Consider the following 19,294-nt stretch of genomic DNA (forward strand, 5'->3'; position numbering starts at 1 on the left):
CCAGAAAATTCCCCATTGCTACTATTGGAGGCTAAAGAGAAAATTTATTCTCCCAGAAGCAACATCAGGGGCATTTAAAGCTCTTCTCTCAGTTTTTCTTCTTTTTAAGGTTCCTAAAAATCAGGAGCCATGGCTGTCTGATCCCCAGCTTCATGGTACTTCCCTACCTCTGGATGAAAATTTCCCATTTTCTCATCAGCCACACTGATTCAGTGGAATTTCCTGAACTCTGTCCACAGAATCTCCCTGCTACAAACTTCCTTTTTTTCAATTTTTTTTTTTTTTTTTTTTTTTTTTTTTTTTTTTTTGTGCATGGATGTGTGTGGTTTGGTTTGGAGTTATTTCTGCTTCAAAGACTTTGTCACCGAATGAGGCAATAAGACTCTTTTCTTGGGCCCACTTGGAGTAATTATAGCTCTCTTTTTGCAGAGGGGAAGATATGGACAGGGACAATGACAATCCTAGCCAGACACTTCTGAACTCTCTGTACCCACTCTGAGGGTCAAGTGCACCTCTCTGCCAAGGACATGCCCTCCCTCAGGGCCATAGGAGGTACCACCCATCACTCTGTTCCAGGGCCAAGAGAACAACCGCATAATGAGAATTGGTATGTCCGTCTACATCACCAGTCTGTGACTCACACCACACCAGCACGGCTCCCCCGCAGCCTGGCTCTGCCCCTGACATCTCTGTATGCTGGGTTCCAGGCAACCAGGGCAGCCCTGGCCTGGTTCATGCCATTCTTACGGCAGAGGCAAGAGCCAAGCCTCCTCATGGCCTTCCAAGTATCCTCCCACCAGTAGCATTTGTCACTTCCACTCACATTCCAGTGGCCAAAGTATATGACGTGGCCATATCTGATGTCAAAGGGGTAGAAATATACACTACTCCTTAGAGAAGTAGTCTGCTACCACCCAGCAAAGGAGGGAGGTGTGAACTTTTGCAGCCAGCACGGGGAATAATTAGGACTGGCAACACCATCTACCTCAGTTGGTCACGTTACAGTTTGGGGAAGGCTGCCACAGAGGAACTAACCTGTTCATACTAACTAGACACTATCCTAGAGTCTCACTGGCCCAGGTTTGAGGGCATCAGCTCACCTGTATTTCTTCCCGGCTCTTCCTGTCTCTTCTTCATGCCACACCCTTCACACTATGGCTCACACCCCACACACACTGGCATGGCCCCTGGGTCTTCTCCACTCTGCAAAATTTGCTACCACTCTTTCATTTCCAGGCTGTATTCTCAAAGCCTCTTCTGGTGTTCAGGGGGGATGAGGCACAGATGTTCTTGCCTGTTCCCATTTCCTCTGCTGGGTAAGGGGAGGGGAAGTCTCAAGTCCTCATGGCAAAGGAAGGAAGAGGACAGTCTGGGCTGGAATTCAGGAAGCACTTGCTTTTCTTTGCTCACTTGCTTGCTGGTGCATGACTTCTCCCCACCCCTACCCTGCTTCCCCACTACCCTGAATTTCTTTAGTGATTTATTTAAAATAAGTCCAGGGACTAAAGGTGTGGCTCAGTGGTAGAGTACTTGCCTAGTATGCACAAGGTCCTGGGTTCAATCCCAGCACAGGGAAAAAAGTTAAAATAAATCCAATAGGTCATACTGTAAGAGCTTAGCTTCTGCCGATGGGCTTCCCCGAGATTATCGATGAGACTCCCATTCTCCCTGCTAGCAAAGCTTTTGTACCCTGTGCTCAGAGGAAATCTGTTTCCTTCACAACCATTGGTTGTTTGCATGCAAATTGGTTTTCTGTTAACTTATCCTTGGACGATGTGCCCTGTGGTTGCACTTTGAAGGTTTTGCGTGAGCGTGTGTGTGTGTTCCACGTTTGTTTCTGTCTTTTGCCTGCATGACAGCAGGTAGGTGAAGTCAGATCTGTCACTTGATCATATGTGCAGGGTACCCATCTATATCTGTTGAACTCCCTCACCCATGACCAGTACATTCTCTCTCTCAGGACCATTGCCCTGCCCAGAAGATGCTTGGACAGATGGGCAATCTCCTGTGTTCCTCCACCAGTGCATGGCTCCTCCTCGTTGGCCTGTGGTTTCATATCACTGTTTGAGCCCCCTTATGTTTCAGGGAATAACCTGGGGTTGTTCTCCATAGAACACTTCTCTATCATCTCCAAAACAAGGCTTATGTTCACCAGGATCTTCACTTTTCACTATACCAAAATTCCTTTCTATAGTCTCTTAAAGAACTGTAGCCAGAACTCTGCCTATACTACTCAGTCTCCCAGACGGGTCAGGCAAGGAGCCCTCTGGTCCTATGACTCACAAAACACTCCTCCAGGAAGGGACCTTGCCATTAGCCCATATCAAGATGCTGGGGCAGTCAAGTATGCAGTTGTACTGGTTTCTACCCAGAAAGGTCATGACATTTGGCCTTCTTGAGGTTTGCATTCCTGCCCCATTCCTGCAGCTTTAGGACAACTCATACCAACCTATAAATTGCCAGACTCTATCTTCCAAAATATGCAAAACCACTTGCAATCACACAAAGCCAATCACCTCATAAAAGAACACATAATGAGAGAGGATTATTGATATAAATATCCATGGTGTGCAAGGAAGACTGGTTTTTAAGAAGACTAGTCTATTCTATCCCCCACCTTATTTTATAGAGTAAGAATCAGAAATCCAGGGAATTAAGTAAAATGTGTGTTAGCTTTCCACTACTGTGACAAAGTACCTGAGAAAAAACAACTTAAAAGGAAGAAAAGTTATTCTGGCTAATAGTTTCAGACCATAGTTACTTGGTCCCATTACTTTGGGCCTATGGCAGCACAGGACCTCATGGCAGGGAGCACATGGTAGAAGCACATGGTAGAAGAAGCTGCTCAACCTTTGGCAGCTGAGAAGCAAAAGAGTCAGGGAAAGTCCAGGGTCCCAATATCCCCTTTAAGGGCATAATTCCAATGACAATGACCTAACTTTCTTCCACTAGGTCCTACCTCCTAAAGGCTCTGCCACCTCCCAGTACCACCACAGGCCAGTAACCAAGCCTTCAACCCATGGCCTTTGGAGGGACATTTAAGATCCAAACCATAACAATCTGACTGCAAGGCTGGCGAATGATGGTTTTGTCATATCCCTCCTTGAGCTAACCACAGTGATATTTTATTTTTATTTTTATTTTTAGGAGGCAATAACCCACAAGAAGATATTTGAGATATTCTAATTTTTTAGCATGTTACATGACAAATTATTTCATGACAACTTTTTCCAATTTAGATAGGAATTGGTTTATTTACCCTAGCTTCCAGTAGAACTGGTGGTCCTGCCCACCCAAGTACACCCTGTCTGCCTGATCCTGGAAGAGGTCTGTCATGCACACAGACACACTCTCAAGAGTATAACCTTACTATCTGTGCATGTTACACCTGGGACTGTGCCTGTCTTGCTCACTGGCAGTCTAACTTGGTGTGTCTAGGGGTATCTGTGCTTATGCAGACACCAGAGGAAAAGTTGTATCTTTGCATGGCCCCAACTATGCCCGTCAGCAATTAAGCGCTTAGTAAACGCTACTGTAGTGTGACATGTTTTTACTCTGTTGTTTTAAATCAACATCCTGGTGACAGACCCTAGTTTAGCCAGCTGATGCTAAATTGCAGTATGTTACAACTGGAATCTATTACCAGGTTTTGTTTAGTTTTGGGGTTTTCTTTCTTTCTTTCTTTCTTTCTTTCTTTCTTTCTTTCTTTCTTTCTTTCTTTCTTTCTTTCGTAGGTATGTGAGTAAATAGACTATGTGGAAAAATGTGGGCAGAGCTGGAGTTTAGAATCTGAACCTTGCCCCGTAGTAAGAGTACAGGACTTTGTGTCAGAAGTTTAGAGTTTAATTTCCTGCTCAGGCAACAACTCTTTGTGTGATAAATAAACTGACATCCCTGTACCCGTAGGCAGAAAGACTGTCTAAACAACTCTGGAGCAGGGGGATCTGTTTATTTTGCAATTAGCAAGAGGTAAAGGGTCTTGTCTAAAACATTTAGTTAGGATCCCAGACTTGACACTCTGTCCACTGGCTGTACTTGTTTTCTTCATCTTTAAACACACCTTCCTCCATGACCTTTTTAGAGGTTCCGAGATTCTTTTTTATTATTACTCTAACACCATAGCAGCATTTGTTCAAATTGATTTTTTAAAATCGTTTTCAATGGACCTGGGGTTTCTTCGAAGACGTTACCCTTAAACAAGGAATTATAATCCAAAAGCTATCGTAACAGTATTCAGATGGAATTGCCCTGATGAGTTTTTCAAAAATAGCAGCAAAAAAGGCTTTGATTTCTTCCCATCACAATGCAAAAGAGCCTAAATACAGCTTTGCATTTGTTTAACTGAAAGCTGCCATCGCTCAGTGTCACTTGGGTGTCATAGCTCAGAATGATGAGCACAGCTAACATTAGTTAACCACCCCCCCCCAAAAAAATTGCGAGTCTTAGCACATCTTCACCAGAATGTCATTATTAAAATTATTCTATTAGAGATTTTGCAATAAGAAAATCTACAAAAAATTGGAATGACTTGAAGAAATACATGGAATGGATTTGCATTTGTTATAACTTGTAGTTGTCAATGCAAAGAAAAACGTGAAGACATTGAATTTCCCTGACCTGGGTGATTTATTACTAGTAACAGGAGTACTAATAATGACAATACAAATAAACACCAAAAATGATGCAAAGGCTTGTCATGGTTTTTACATGTTTTGGTCTAAAGCGTCATTCCAGTCAATTCCAAGCAAATATACTTTAGTTAGTTTCATGTCAGTCTAAGCTTACCTGAAATCCATATTCACTTTAAAAACATGGGCTTCCTTCAAAGAGTGCCTTTTTTTAGATTGTTTATCATACACTTTGAGTCACAACAATGTGATTTCTTACATTCTATCTGAAGCGTGAGTTTTTGCATGAAACAAGGTGTCCTTTCATGGAAACTTGACCATGGCCATTGGCATGTACTGGGTGAGCAGCTCCAAAGTATCTTGGGTGCTGGCTTGCTGATGTTTCTTCTTGGTATGTGTGTGTCTGCTCTGCTTGTGGGAAGGTGGGAGGGCATGGTTACAGAAGGTTGAGTGCAGCAATCTTAAACTCTGAGTCAATTTGCCTGACCATGGATTTGCAGGCAATTAAGGAAATGGACTTGAAAATTAACTCATGGCCATGTGCATTGGGCTCTGAGAGGGGTCCATTGACTCTGCCTTTCTTAAGGATGATGTATCATTGATTCCTCAATGGGATCTCCTCGGTCCGATTCTTCCTTCCCAATGGATGTCAACAAGGGTTCCCAGAGATGAAGGATGGAAGACTTGGGTCATCTATTTCTAATCAAATGCATAATTTAAAAAAATGATTCTAAGACTACAAAGCTTACTACTTAAATCATAAGTAAGGAAAAAGTTTGTGTTAAAGTAAGATTGCTGCTATGCAGAAAGTAACTTAACAAATGAAAAACGCACAAGGTCAAAAGAATTTTTAGGAAGACTGAATTACCTGGGTCCCCAAGGACAAGAAATAGAAAAATGTCCCCACTAATTCGTTTCTTTCTTTAAACAGTCCAAAGGGTTTATTGGATTACAGTCATAAGAGGGTAAAAGGCAGGGTGCCCTACTTGGAAAAGAACATTTTAAGCTTTTTCTTTTTCCCCTTTTAGTCTTCACAGAGTTTCTGATAATTCTAAGAAAAGGCAGTTCCTAATATCACCAGGAGAAAGGACAATATCATTTCGAATTTGGTTTGTAAGGTTGGTATTTGGGAAAACATAATAAACTATTCTGATACGTTAATTGGTAAGTTTTTGGATGATTCATGTTAGGCTGCGATATTTATTATAAGATCTAGTATATAAATCTCATTTCTATTAATTTGAAAAACATTTATCAAGCACCAATCATGATGCCTGAAGCTGAGTTAAACACTGGGTGAGCAACACTATTTATTTTATGATAGGTAAAAGTAAGCAAAAACTATGCTACATTGGACTATTGCTATAAAAATTCAATAGAATCAGAGTTTGAAAGCTTAAAAATGTTTTAAAGGTCATTTGATTTACTGCTACCCAGTAAAAAAACATGACACACAATTCTTATTTGTGTTCATGTGTATATGAAACATATATATACATGCATATTTCCATATTCATGTATATATAGAAACAAGTCTCATGAAACAGTATGTCCTCTTATTGTATTCTTGTCTGTGACAGTTTTTTAAATGCCAATCATAATTTTCTAAATTGATTTTACAACCCACTAATGAGTCTCTGACTAAACTTTGAAAAACACCAATGTTGCACAACCCCTTACCTTTTTCTTGTTGTTGTCCTCTTCTTTTTTTTTTTTTTCCCCACAAGTCCTTATCTTAAAGATGAGAGATTGAGCCTGAACTGGGTTACTTGCTTATATTAGATCCTTGGTTAGTAGAAAGGCTAAACCAGATTTCCTGTCTGCTGTTTGCTGGTCTCTATCACATTCTACTATTTTGTTTTCTTCTATTCACTCTCACCATCTGAAACAATCCTGTTCATTGCGGTCTAAAAGTAAATCTACTGAAAACAGGCATGTTGGCCAATGTACTATTGGCTATAATTCTACCCATGCAGAGCTTGGCATGTAATAAGTGCTCAATGAATATATTTTTTTTTGATTCACTGAAGGCTCTAAATTATACCCTGCTCTATATTGAGTATAAATTTACCCAAATGGTTTGGTAAGGCCATTGTGTGGAATAACAACATACCTTTTATGAGCATTAAAATAGAATCATAGAGATAAGGAGGGATTTAACACAAGGTATGAAGTGTCAACCCAAAAGCCAGGTGTTCAGGGCCTGAGTTCCCTAGGATATATCATCCTCTATTGTTAAATTAATGACTAATATTATTAGATTGTCTTTCCCTAGAATACCCCTTTCCTCTAAAGTGTTTCCATTTTCCGAGGGCTGGGAGATCTCTGTGTAGAAGAAGCTACGCTTTTTATAGTAACACTAGCAGTCAGATACAGCAAGAGGAAAACACTTCCAGTGGAGTTGAAAGACACATTTCTTCTAAATTATGATCAAAAGAAATAGGAAATGATATGGGCAATGTTTTGGCCTTCTATGTCCCTATTAAAGTCTAACAAAGAGACACAAAAACAAGTAAATTTGTAATTAAACTTGAGGGTAGTAACTTAAAGGGAAGCAGATGGCTTTTGGTCACAGAGGTTTTTGTTTGGTCATGATGGCAGTAGAAATTTTAAAACTTCTTGGAATCTAAACTTCAACAATCTATGCCCCAGAAAAGGGGAACTTTCTAGAGATGAAATCAGAAAGAGCTTCTTACTTTAGGTTCTGGGGGAAACCCCAAATTCTGCAAAATGACCACTGTTTTAATACAGCACACATAACAACCTTCCCTAATTCATCAAAACCCCAGTGCCCACTTGCCCCGAATGCATCTGGCACACGGTTTAGGGGTTCCTTATGGCAAATGGACCCCTGCTTTTCCTTTAATAACCACAGCATTCCCAGGATGTCCCTGCCCATCCTCAGTTTTCAGTAAATAATATGAATCCAGCAACCATGAAGGGCAATTGAGATCCAGTGCCTTGATTCTGATAGGAAAGTTTTCATCAGATTTTGAAGAGTGACATTGGTGTAGAATTTAGGATAGGCTGGGTGTATTCTGTCTTCTGAATCGGATTTAGCAAATCACAAACAGGATGCTCAAGCCTTTCAAGTTTTATCAGGTGACTCTAGATTAGGACTTCCTAAAGTTTTTGTCATTTCTTTTACTTTGGGGGAGGGGAAGTTTCGATTAGAGACAAGAAGACATTAACTAAAAGTGATTGTGTTTATTAGGCTCTAGAAGCAAATTTTCCATTTAATATTTTCCCAGCATAAACATTGCCCCCGTGTTCCATTCACGATGCAAAAGGTTAGGGTACAGAACTCCCACGAGGGCTTGTTTCCACTTAATGTACCCAGTTGGGGGTTGGGTAGAGAACATTAAAGTAACTAGAAGCTTTAATGAAGTTAACTTGCTGAAATCAGGGGAGGTTTGCCCGAAGTACACCTGAAAGCACTTTGATTACCACGTCAGCTTCAAAAGGAAAGCCATTCCCTCATTTCTGAGTTTTGCTGCACAGAGAAATAGAAATACCCCTTGATAGTCAGGCTCATTCTGCTGCCTTATGAGCCTAGGAATATTCTTAAGCATTCTGTAAAGGAAGGGGCTGCTCCTTTCCACGCCCATCCTCACATCCCAAGCCCAATGGACACAGGGCACTCAGAACCCTTCAGCGTAATGCTGAGGAGTTAAAGTCCAGCCCCATAAATGCCTTCTGGTTCAGAAAAAGATAACCCCCTGCTTCTGCTCATATTTAACCAATTCAAGTTCTACAGATTTTTTTTTTAAACAAACAGACACACAAACACACACCTTATATAATCTTTTGGCCTTTCAAAATTGCTCGCTCTCTCTCTAACACACATTCTCTCTCTCTCTCTCTCTCTCTCTCTCTCTCTCTCTCTCTCTCACACACACACACACACACACACACACACACACACACACACTTTCTTTAGTTTTTTAATACTGTCACCTCATTCTCCACTTCCTTTTATTTTGTTCTGCGTTTATCTTGTATCTTTTCACCTTTCTCTTTGGCATCCCTCTTATTTCCTTTTGCATCTCTTCCTCTAAGATTTGAGTGCATTTTCACTTGTGGTTTCCTTTTTTGGTCACAGCTGCCCCCTACTGGCTGTTAAGATCATTACTACTTTGGGCTTTAGCAGAGGAGAGGGAGGGAAAGAGAAGAAAGCAAGCTAGAGAAAAACATCAAATGCGTCTTTTCTGAACTTGAAGTTTAGTCTCAGTATCTCCAGGAGGAGTCCCCAAATGTGTATCAGTGGGAAGGCAAGCTGCAAAACGTGAGGTGGAGGACAGGAACCAAGTTTTCATTAAATACCTTTTTGTGCAGTTTGAATTTTTTTCTAATGTAGATATACTACTTTTCCCCCCTCTGTATTTTTTTAAACTTAGAAATCTAAGAATCTAAGTCTGGAGCCTGAAAAGGAAACTGCCTCTATAAATAATTTCTTGGTCCCTGCAGAAGCAAGCACCATCTCAAGCCCCCTCCCCTTCAGTGCACTCATCCGGATACTAAGGGTTGATTGGCAGCTCAGTAAACTGTGTAGGAGTAAATATGAGGAGGAGAGTGAGAACTAATGACTATGGTGGGTGTGAATTAACCCACCCTGGAGTATCCTCAATAGCAAAAGGTCAGCTCCCTGACTCCTGCCTTTCCATCACAACTTTCATGCTCAAATTAGTAGCTCTTGCCATCATAATGTAACAATCACCTGACATGTAGATGTCTAATTAAGGCACCATAAGTCACAGGTTGCAAATTTGAAAACAGCAATAGCAAACAACAAAAAAAAATCCCTTACAAATCTGTGGGAGTTTGATAGGGTTTGTATGCGTGCAGATGAAGAAAAAGCAATGTGCACCATGTATGCAAAAGTCAAGTTTCCAAGAAAATTAACCTTCGATTTTAGTAAGAGAATGGGAATTTCCAGCACAAAATAAGATTTTCCTAAACGATAAAAATAAATTCAGGCTATAACCCTAAATTTTCCAATTGCACAATCTGTAAGTGCTGGGAAATAACAAATAAATTCTTGGCCTTTGTGATTGCCAACTGGAATCATTGTGGGGAGGTCTAGAAAAATCTTTTATTCAAAAATATCTCATTGAAATTCCTTTCAAAACACCTAACAGACTCGCTATTACCCTTGAAGAAAAGGTATCAGTACAAATACTTGATGGTGGAATAGCCAATTTAGTCCCATCCACACATTAACATCTTAAGGATAAATGATTATTAATTTCAGATTGCTTGAGGTGACCAATAGAACTAAGGATGGAGTCAGTGAGAATGGAGTCAGAAAAGACCTGTAGCCAAAATCCAAAACCAGATAGGGCTCAAACTATTCCCTCATTCTGTAAGTGAGGAAACAGTCCCAATGTGGTTAACAGACTTTTCAAGTACAGCTGAGACCTACCATCATCTACCCTGACCTCACCAGGTTCTCTGTGGTGTTTTCTGTTAACTGGAACTGAGGCCAGGAGCCCCAGAAGCACTAGGAAGGCCCTGATTCACTGTGAAATGTTCTGGAAAAGTCATCCAAGAGACAAGAGAAGGGACACAGGATGACAGACAACAGTATGAGTTAGTCCTTCTCTTTCCTAACCAAGTAGACATCTAGCATCTTCTGCTTCCACTCATGCTGGGATTCCCTTCTTGGTGAACAAGTGTGGTAGCCTCAGATTTATAGAAGGTGTGGATTTCCATCCATCTCTGTTCCTTTGATTATCAAAAGCAGATTTGATCCACATGGTAGCTGGTAAGCACAACATAAATTCAAATTAATAAGATTAAATCAACCTAAAATTCTGTCACTTGCACATGCAAGTCATATTTCAAATGCTGAAGAGCAGTGTGAAAAGTATAGATATCTCCATTAGTGCAGAAAGTTGTACTGGGAAGTGCTGCTCCAAAGCAAAGGGTCATGTGGATCTTTTCTGGTACACTGAAGTTCCAAAAGGATAAAGAATTAGAGTAGCAGAAGGGAAACAATTTGGCCTTTTCAATTCCTTTTACCAAAAATTCCAGGGATGTTTGAATGAATTTTGCACATTTTGCTGCTGCTTTTGTTGTTTTTTCATGTATAAATTTCCCTCCTCCCAGATCTAGTGTCTATTTCCGAAGAAGACAGTTTGGAGTGAAAGAGATTTCAATAGTTTTTGAAAATCTGCAATGATTCTGGAAAACTACCAAAGTTGATGTCAAAAAGAAATTACTAGGCAGTGTTGAAGTATGTTGAAAAACATTGTTGATTATTTTCAAGGAGGGAAAAAAACCCTGTTGACCAGAACCTGGACTTCATGTCAAACAAGAGAGGAGAAAAAAAAAAAAAGAGGACCTATTACATTTTAACTGAAGCTTTTCTTCCAAGACAGATGTAGCTAAACATTAACAAAGGCAGTGTGGTAAATTACAGATTACGACGCAATTATGTCTCCTATCTCCCCCTTTCAGGGTGAGAGCTTGTCGATATTAGGGCTCAGATAAGAGAAGCACCATGTGACATGTGACAGGCAGTATCTATTGGGGAAGCATGAAACTTCTGGAGCTTTTAGATGCTGCATTCCCAGGAGGCAAGACCCCAATGTCGGTCTTGCTTCCATACCTCCTGCATAGTCATGCATCCATGAACACTTAGCAAGTACAATGTTCTGAACACAGATGGAAAGCCAGACCTAAAACAAGCGTCTAGTAGCTACCAGGGTTGGTGAGGAAAGGGCTGGATCCAGCTCCATAAATCCTGAAAACCTGCTCTTTGAACATGTCCCTGCAAACCTCCCACCCCCATGAGGTGAGCTGTTAGGTGTTTTCAAGCAGGTTCCATGCTGCTGCTACTAAAAGTCACAAGGTAAAGCTAGAAATCCCACCACGGGGACATTTTCAGGGATACGTCCTTGTAGTTTCTCTCAGAAACTTAAAACATCTATCCCATATCTGAAAAGTGGCCAGAGAGGATACGTGAAAAATGCTTGTCCAAATGTCTTTCAACAGAAGAGCATATATTAAGTCTGTGTGTAAATATAACATATCAGAATTATTATTCAAAAACCTGACCTATGGGCCTTTGCATCAGCATCACATAAATATATGCTAAAAATACAGATTCCCAGGCATCACTCCAGACCTAAGGAATCTAAGCTATAGGAGAAAGTTCAAGGATCTGAATTTTTAGCACTTGCCCTAGGTGATTCTGATACACCTCCAGGTTTGGGAATGTCTAGCTGGGAACACCCAACTTTCCACTAGGGTGTAGCAAGATGACAGCGTTCTCTTAGCATCATTTACAAATCTGTTTTATGTTCCCCCACATCCCTTTCCGTCAAAGGAATGGAATGTAGGATGGGATTATCTATTATTATTTCACAATTAAGGATAATAACATGAAACATTCTAGGTGAGTGAGTGATGTCACTAGCAATACCAGCATCACTAGTTTAGCTGTTTTCTAGCCAGTCCAGTGTTTCTGTTCAAACCTATTTTTTCCAGTGCAAATACTGGCCTACTAGTAGGGAGGCTTCCTATGGGTCACAGATAAGCAGACTCATGCAGTATGAAAAAGTATAGCACCCAGCTCTTCATCACCTTGCCTCTGGTCAAAACCAAACCAACTGCAGCCAAACCCCTGGGATTCCAGTCTAGACAAAAACAAGGCTGGCAGGTCTGAGCCAGCCCCAGTCTGGAGAATTTCCCTAAAGATTTCTTTTCCATGTGGCATTTTCACATTCCCAAGAGTCCTTAGAAGTCTTGGGTTAAAGCAATCCTAATCCTTTCCCTGGGCTGGTGGGGTCTTGTTCAGAATGGGCTGTAGGAAAGGGAGCTTCATTCTGAGTTTTACCTGGTCTGATGAAAGACTTTGAGCTCTTGGAAGCAAAAGCAACGCCAGGCCTGTGGCTGTAGGTGGTGTAGCATTATTTATTGAGTGCTGCCCCCTAGAGGTCTGGAAAATGCTCTAGTTCCTTGGAGTCCCCAGACTCTGAACCTAAGGCTCTCCCCCACCCAACTGCAGGAAATGAGGCCTCTGCTAAAAGGGACTGTTGAAAAGTCCTGCAGCAGCATCCCAGAGGCTCCCAGGAAGTAAATCAGCTCCCCCTTTAGGACACCTCTGAAAAGTGAAAATGCTAATGCTGGGAGCAGGGTCCAGGAAAAGAATATTGAAATAGTCTCTGACTTCTCCCTACTCACACTGAGGACTCTGGAGGAAACCAAAGCAGGAAGTCCAGAGTTGTCATTCCTATGGCTTCCCAAGTGGCTTTGGTTTCCTTTCTCTCTCTCTCTCCTCTCTCCACAATGCTCTTCATCTAATCTGGCTATAGTGTTCTCAGAAACAGGATTCTCCCATGTCAGGCACTTGCTAGAATGGTTTGGCATGTCTGATGAGTGGTAGGGAGGTGAAACTAAATGACCCTCTGCATTCAGGGACTGTCACTGCAGATAGTGTTATTTGTCCTTTGATTAGCAATGACATAAGCTGAGATCTTTGCTTAAGGTTCTAAACCCAAACTGCCTCTTCATCAAATATTTGGAGCTGGGAGTCATTCTTTACAATTGAAGTTTAAGAGGAAAAAATCTAAATCTGTGGTTTTAATAATATGGGTGTGCTTTGAAGCCTAGAAAGGAAGGAAAGAGGAAGGGAGAAAGAGAAAAGGAGAGTGAAGGGAATGAAAGGCAGCCTTGAGGTGGGGAGTGGAGATGCTCTCCTGGAGGAACTCAGTGTCTGACCTGCCATTTTGCATCCAGGCATCTAAGATTAACAGTGTGATACTCAGCCTGTGGGTTTCCACTGTAAAATCCCTCTATGGCTTGGCTCAACTAGTTGCAAATCACTTCTGATTCAATTTTGTTTTGGTTATCTCAGTGTAAATAACAGTTAAGTGGGAGTTACAGATTTTTCAAACACTAAAAGTGATAAACAAAGCTAATGGCAAGTCCAGATAAGGAGGGAAACCACCCAGAAGAATCCACAAGCACAAGGGAAGTAGAAAATGGTGTAGTCAGATGTGTGTGCTTCTTGTCACCCAGACTTGATTTTTCTTAATCTTCGGGCAGGCAGAAAAGGATATGGGCAGGGCTTTATTTTAGCTGTTGCTTTTGAGTGTGATGGTATAGTAATAGGTACCCAGTGAACAAGTCAGTTGGGAACCCCTGGAATCATTCTCAGAAACAAAGATCCAAGTATTTTCCCAACTGTTAGCTTGCAGCTCCATCTAAACAGTTTTAACGCCTCCACTGAAAAATAGTTGGCATAATGCTGTTTTCTTTTTCTCAACGTCATGACCACATTTCCATGAAGGAAATTTGAACAGAAGTCGTTACAGTAGCCTTTTGAGGAGAAATCTTGTGGGTGGTGGACCTGGGATGAGTTCAATTTAATTACCTGAAGAAATTCTTTATAGAAGAAAAGCCTTTCTTGTGATAGTTACAAGTTAAGAGCTCAGGCACAACTAAATACTCGCCCAGAGAGCACCGGAGGCTGTTTGGGACACAACAAAGGATCTGAGTAGTAAACGCAAGGAGTGTTTGGGGGTTTATTCATCCCGGGCTGACGGTGTGTGTCGCCGCCACGCACTGCTGCCTGTGCGAACACATGGCTAAGCTGGCGACTGGTTCCCTACCCCAAACACCGTACGCCACCCAACTCCTCTCATCAAGCCCTTGCGCGTGGCATTGTGTTGGGTGCTGCGTGTGTGGCATCGGAGTCACGGAATTTAGGGGGAACGAGGAATTCCCCCGGTTCCGTGGAGTTTCCCTCCGGCAGGCGCGGTGCGGCCAAGGGCAGAGCGCCCTGGAGGTGCCCAGGGGCGCTCCTTCCCCGGGGCGTGACGCACCGAGGGCCAGGCGCAGAGGTGCGCTGGGCGGGCTGGGGGTGCGGAGTGGGAGAGGGGCGGAAGGGTGCGGGCTGTCTTAACTTTGATCGGGCGGCGGCCAGGGAGTGGGGGGAGCCGCCTCCGCCTCCGCCCCGCTGGAGCTGGGTGCCGCGGCTCTCGGCTCTGCGCCGCGCGTCTCCGCGGCTGCCTCTTTAATCAGGAACACAGAAGGGGCGGGCCCTGAGCCGGCGCGTAATCGGATAGCTCTGCCGCGGCTCTGACATCCACATGCTGCTCGGCCTGAAAAGGCAGGGGGGAGCCGGAGGGGAGGCAGAGAAGGCGAGCGAGGCAGCAGCCCGCAGCCTGCCCCCAGCACATCCTCAGACGCTCAGACACTCGGCGAGGCGCTGGGCGAGGTGGAGGTGAGGGCGGGCGCGAGCGAACTCGGAGAGGGGCTCGCTCACTCCCAGGCGATCCCCGCCGCCGCCGCACCAGCAGCAGCACCAGCAGCGCTAGCAGCCGCAGCCGCAGCACCAGCAGCTTCCTTCCTCACACTCCCCTGGAGAGGCTGGCCAAGCGGGTGTAGCCGTTGGGGGAGGCTCCCGCTAGGGGAACCCGGCGAGGACAAGAGCGGGGCGGCCGCCTCCCACACGGTCTGTCCGGCTGTGGTGCCTCCGCCCGCGTGTCGGTCCGGGTGCCCGGGGATGTGTGTCAGTTTACGCCTCTGAGATCACACAGCTGCCTGGGGCCGTGTGATGCCCAAGGCAAGTCTTGGCTTTGATTTTTATTATTATTATTATTATTATTTTACGTTGGGCTTTCGGGAAATACTCGTGATGTTATAGGATAAAGGAAATGACACTTTGAGGAACTGAAGAGAACCTAGATGCGTTTTGTTTTTGAGAGGAAACCGGTCCCCTCTTCCCGGCTTGCTCCCTCACTGCCGATTCCAGAAGCTACCCTCCTCCTGGTGAGGTGGGGATTCCGACGAGAATAAAGGTGAAGACGGGCCGCCAAGACCCAGGAGAGAAACGCTGACCACTAGAAACCTTGGCAGAAGACACTGCCAGGAAGAAAATAAAAGAAAAAACACAAAGACTTATAATTAAACAAGAATCTTACCCACCCAGCCCTGGAGAAAGCCTCCTTCTCCAAAATGGATTTGTTTCCTCTCACCTGGGTTTTCTTAGCTCTCTACTTTTCAGGACACGAAGTGAGAGGCCAACCAGGTAAGCCCCTCAAAGTTTTTTGTTTTTTTTTTTTCCTATTCATTTCAACATGGTTTCCACTTTAAACGCAATGGCTAATGCAGGAAGGCCATGCAGTACGGCTCAGGAAAAGACTCCCTCAATACTCAATATTAAAGAGAGATCCCAGCCAACCCTCACTACCCCACCAAGGCTGCTAAAACCCAACTTTTCTCTCCTGCTATGAGTGTATGTCTGTCTGTGTGTATGTGTGTGTGTGTGTGTGTGTGTGTGTTGTAACAGAATTTGGCGGTGTTCAGATGTCACATATGGACTGAATCAAAGGTTTAAAAATACTACAAAGCCTTTTCATTACAGTTTTTGGGGATTTTTTTTTCCTGTCTTGAAGCAGAACACATCTCCCTTCAGTTTCTTCAACCTAGCCAGTGAAATATAAATCATTTGCATTCCCTCCTCTTAGCTACATTGAGCAATGTTAACTGAAGGGCTTGGGAAAGACAAGTCTAGTTTGGATTTTCATATGCAGTGGATTCTTTGCAGAAGGAGTTAGATATGCTTCGAAATTCCAGGGCTCAGGCTAGTGGAACAAGTTGGATTATGGCTGAGATAGGGGCTTTCCAACTAGGCACTGCTGGCCACCAAGGTGGTTGGTGGCCTCTGCTCTCCTTCCTGCATCCGTGTTTTTTTCTGAGAAAGTAAGTTGTATGCATTCTTCTTTTAAATTATTAGATAAAACAACTGAATGGCCCTCAAAGGTCTCTCACTTTTGTGAAGTGGTTTGAAAGTTTTGAGTGGAATTTGAACTCAAGCCTTGCCAAAAAGGGTGTGTGGACATAGACTGCAGAGATAAGCACTGTGAGGCCCAGAATAGTCCTGGGCCAGCATTTCTCGGGAGTGCAAGGGGTACAGTCCCTGAGAAGACATCTCTGATTTCAGGGATCCAGCGAGGGTAGTCTTTCCTTCTTGGGGCCACTCTCCAGGGTGAGCTTCTCTCCTCTCTAAGAACAGTCTGGAATCTGACAACACAACTCTTAGCAGCTGCCACAGGTGATTGAGGATAAGGGAAAAGTGTATGGGGTTGGGGAGGAAAGGCGGGGGCACTTCTGGAAATGCCTCAATCACAAGGCACTTACTTCAAAGATATGGCCGCAGTGGTGGGGCTAACTCCCTGCTGCCTCCCGGGGCCTCTTAGCACACTGGCTAAGATCCTAAAGGAGAAGCTTTGCAACCAGTAAACTGGTTCTCACCTCTTCCCCTACACACACATACAGCCACTTTAAGCTGTGGTGTTTGGGTTCTGGTTTCGGTTTTTGAAGGAGAGAAAGACAGAGGTACGCCTTTGCCACACAAATCCAACCGTTTGCAGCTCTTTCTCTGCTGTAACGGGTCTACAGGCAGCTGCAAATCGTATCCAAGGAATGGGTACAGGTCCAACTTAGGGAGATTTTTCTGGCCTCCCATTGCTTTTTTGCCTTACTAAATTCCCATCTTTGAAGGAAAATTAAATTACCTCCCACAGACCTGGATGCTGTGTAAATTATGTATGTTTATGTGATTTGCTCTGTGTGTATGTGTCCGCGCGCGCGCGCGCGCACTGAGAAAACCCACCGTATATTATGTATTCAGGCGCCGACTCCTGTAGGCCCCGGCGCGCGAGTGCGCGCACACTGGCACACAACCACAAACAGGCACGCACACACACAACTTAAGGTTCCGAGTGCTGTGTGAAGCAGGAGGGGCTCTGAAGATTCAGAGGCCATCTTCTTACCCCAGATGTTCGCACATCTGTCCCTGAGTACTGCATGGAGTGTGTACGTGTATGTGCGACGCCCGCTCGGACCCACTCCCGCTCTGCCACCTGCCTCCCGCGCTCTCCGCAGAGCCCCCTCCCATCCCAACCCTGGCAGCGCTGCGTCACTTCCAGAGAAGCTCTGAAGCAGGGAGCGCGGAGCAGGTCACCCTCTAGGAGGCCTCGGACCCAGGATGGGACCCAGAGCTAAGACCTGCCCAGAGTAGATAGTCTCCGGGTCCCCGAAAGGCGGACGCAAGCCGTGTGCTGTTCAGGTTTTCAGCCAGAGTAACCGACTGGCACCCGGGTAGCTGGCAGCGGGTGGCAAAGGGCGAGGTCAAGCTCGACCTCTGACTCACCGGTGTGAGCTAGCCAGGAGGAGGGCCTTCCCAGCCGCAGCCAGTGGCGGCGAAAACTGATTCCGAGAAGGAATCAGGGGAAAGAGGGCAGAAGATGTGCGCGCGGGAGCAACTAAGCAAATAACCCAGTGGTCTCCGCGTGCGGCCCCTTGAGCTGGGAGGACCCGGGGGCGCAGCGCACCAGGTTCTCCTCTCCTCGCCACGCCGCCCTGCCACATGGCAGCTGCCTGCTTCTGTCCCTCCCGCCGCGGCTAGGGCACTCGGGCAGCTTGGCTGACTCCGCTCCGAGCGCCCCCTCCTGCCCCCGCACTCCGTTCTGCGCCGCAAGCTCACCGCAGACCCTAGAGAGCCGGCCCAGAGGGGCAGGGACCCAAGGCCGAAGACCCAAGCGCCAGCCGAGCTGGGTGGCGGAAAGCTGGGGCGGAATTTCAGAGCAGAGGGCGGAGAGGGGAGGGAAGGAGTCACCCAGAGCCGCAGGAATGCGCGCAACTTGCACAGTGTCTAGAAGCGCTGCACGCAGAGCACCCGCCAGTGCGACGAAACAGGTGAAGAGCACGCGGCGCACAAGCATCCACGTGGTGGAGACGTGGTGGCCCCCAGCTCTCCCTCCCACCCTACCCCACCCCCAGCGCCGTCTCTAACGCCGCATCGATTTGTTTGGGCTACGCAGCAGAAACAGAGCTGAGCAATCCATAAACATTCTATTAGGCAAAAATATTCCCAGAGAAAGCAAAACCGAGGCTAAAGCCTCCGCGAAGCTGGCCGCCTCCAACCCCTTCAGGCTTGTCCCCTCCTTCTTCTGACTAGGACACCCCCTGGGAGAAGCCTGCGGCATTTCCTTGACTCTGCCCAATGCCAGAAAGTTACAGCGCGGCTGCGGCTCTCCTCCCGAGCAGCTTCTGCATTTGTCGGCGAGTCTCCCGCCCCTTCCCCGCTGCCTCACTCTTTGCTTTTCCACGTGAGAAAAATACAGTATTCACGGCCAATCCTTCATTTTCACTGATTGATTTCTTTTTAATATCAACACAAGTTAATGGAGGCGAGGCGCGCTGTGATTAAACGGCTGCTCCCACCCTTCGCCTCGGGCGGGCTGCGCCGCTAGTCTTTCCCACCAGATTCCCGGCGCCCGGCTGCTGGTTGGGGGGCACGGGTAGCGCTAATGTGTGGAGATGGAGATGGGCGGGGTGGGGGGACTCATCACCCCTCTGGGAATCTTCTGGGGCGGAGGCGCTGAGAATCAGCTTTCCAGACCAAGTTTAGAGGATCCCGCCCATCTGGGCTGCAGCTTCTGCGGCTCCGGTTGAATTTCTTCTGGAAGGGTAGTGGTTCAATGCTCTGGCTTATTGGCGCGTGTTCCCTGCTTAGCTCCCTCCCTCTGCCTCTCTTCCTTTCTATTTCTGACGGAGAGGAGAGCCCCCTGGCGCTAGCCATTACCCCGCAGCGCCTGACCACAGAACTCTCCTTTGCTAGAGTTAAGCGTGATGGGGCGAGGTAGGGGCAT

General features: G+C 45.2%; 1 protein-coding gene across 4 annotated transcripts in view; it reads left to right on the forward strand.

Annotated features, from left to right (window-relative positions):
- Positions 1-14,675: 14,675 nt before the first annotated feature.
- Nrp2 (neuropilin 2) overlaps positions 14,676-19,294 on the forward strand; it is a 115,446-nt gene continuing 110,827 nt past the window's right edge. For 2 of the 4 annotated variants that reach the window (XM_005335095.5, XM_078017885.1), the window contains exon 1: positions 14,677-15,666. In XM_005335095.5, coding sequence (XP_005335152.1) covers positions 15,594-15,666 — 73 coding nt within the window. In that variant the 5' untranslated portion in view covers positions 14,677-15,593. Of the gene's footprint in view, positions 15,667-19,294 lie in introns of all 4 variants that reach the window. The other 2 variants (XM_040294779.2, XM_005335099.5) reach the window with 2 other exon arrangements.

This window comes from Ictidomys tridecemlineatus, chromosome 7, assembly GCF_052094955.1.
Source record: "Ictidomys tridecemlineatus isolate mIctTri1 chromosome 7, mIctTri1.hap1, whole genome shotgun sequence".
NCBI lineage: Eukaryota > Metazoa > Chordata > Mammalia > Rodentia > Sciuridae > Ictidomys > Ictidomys tridecemlineatus.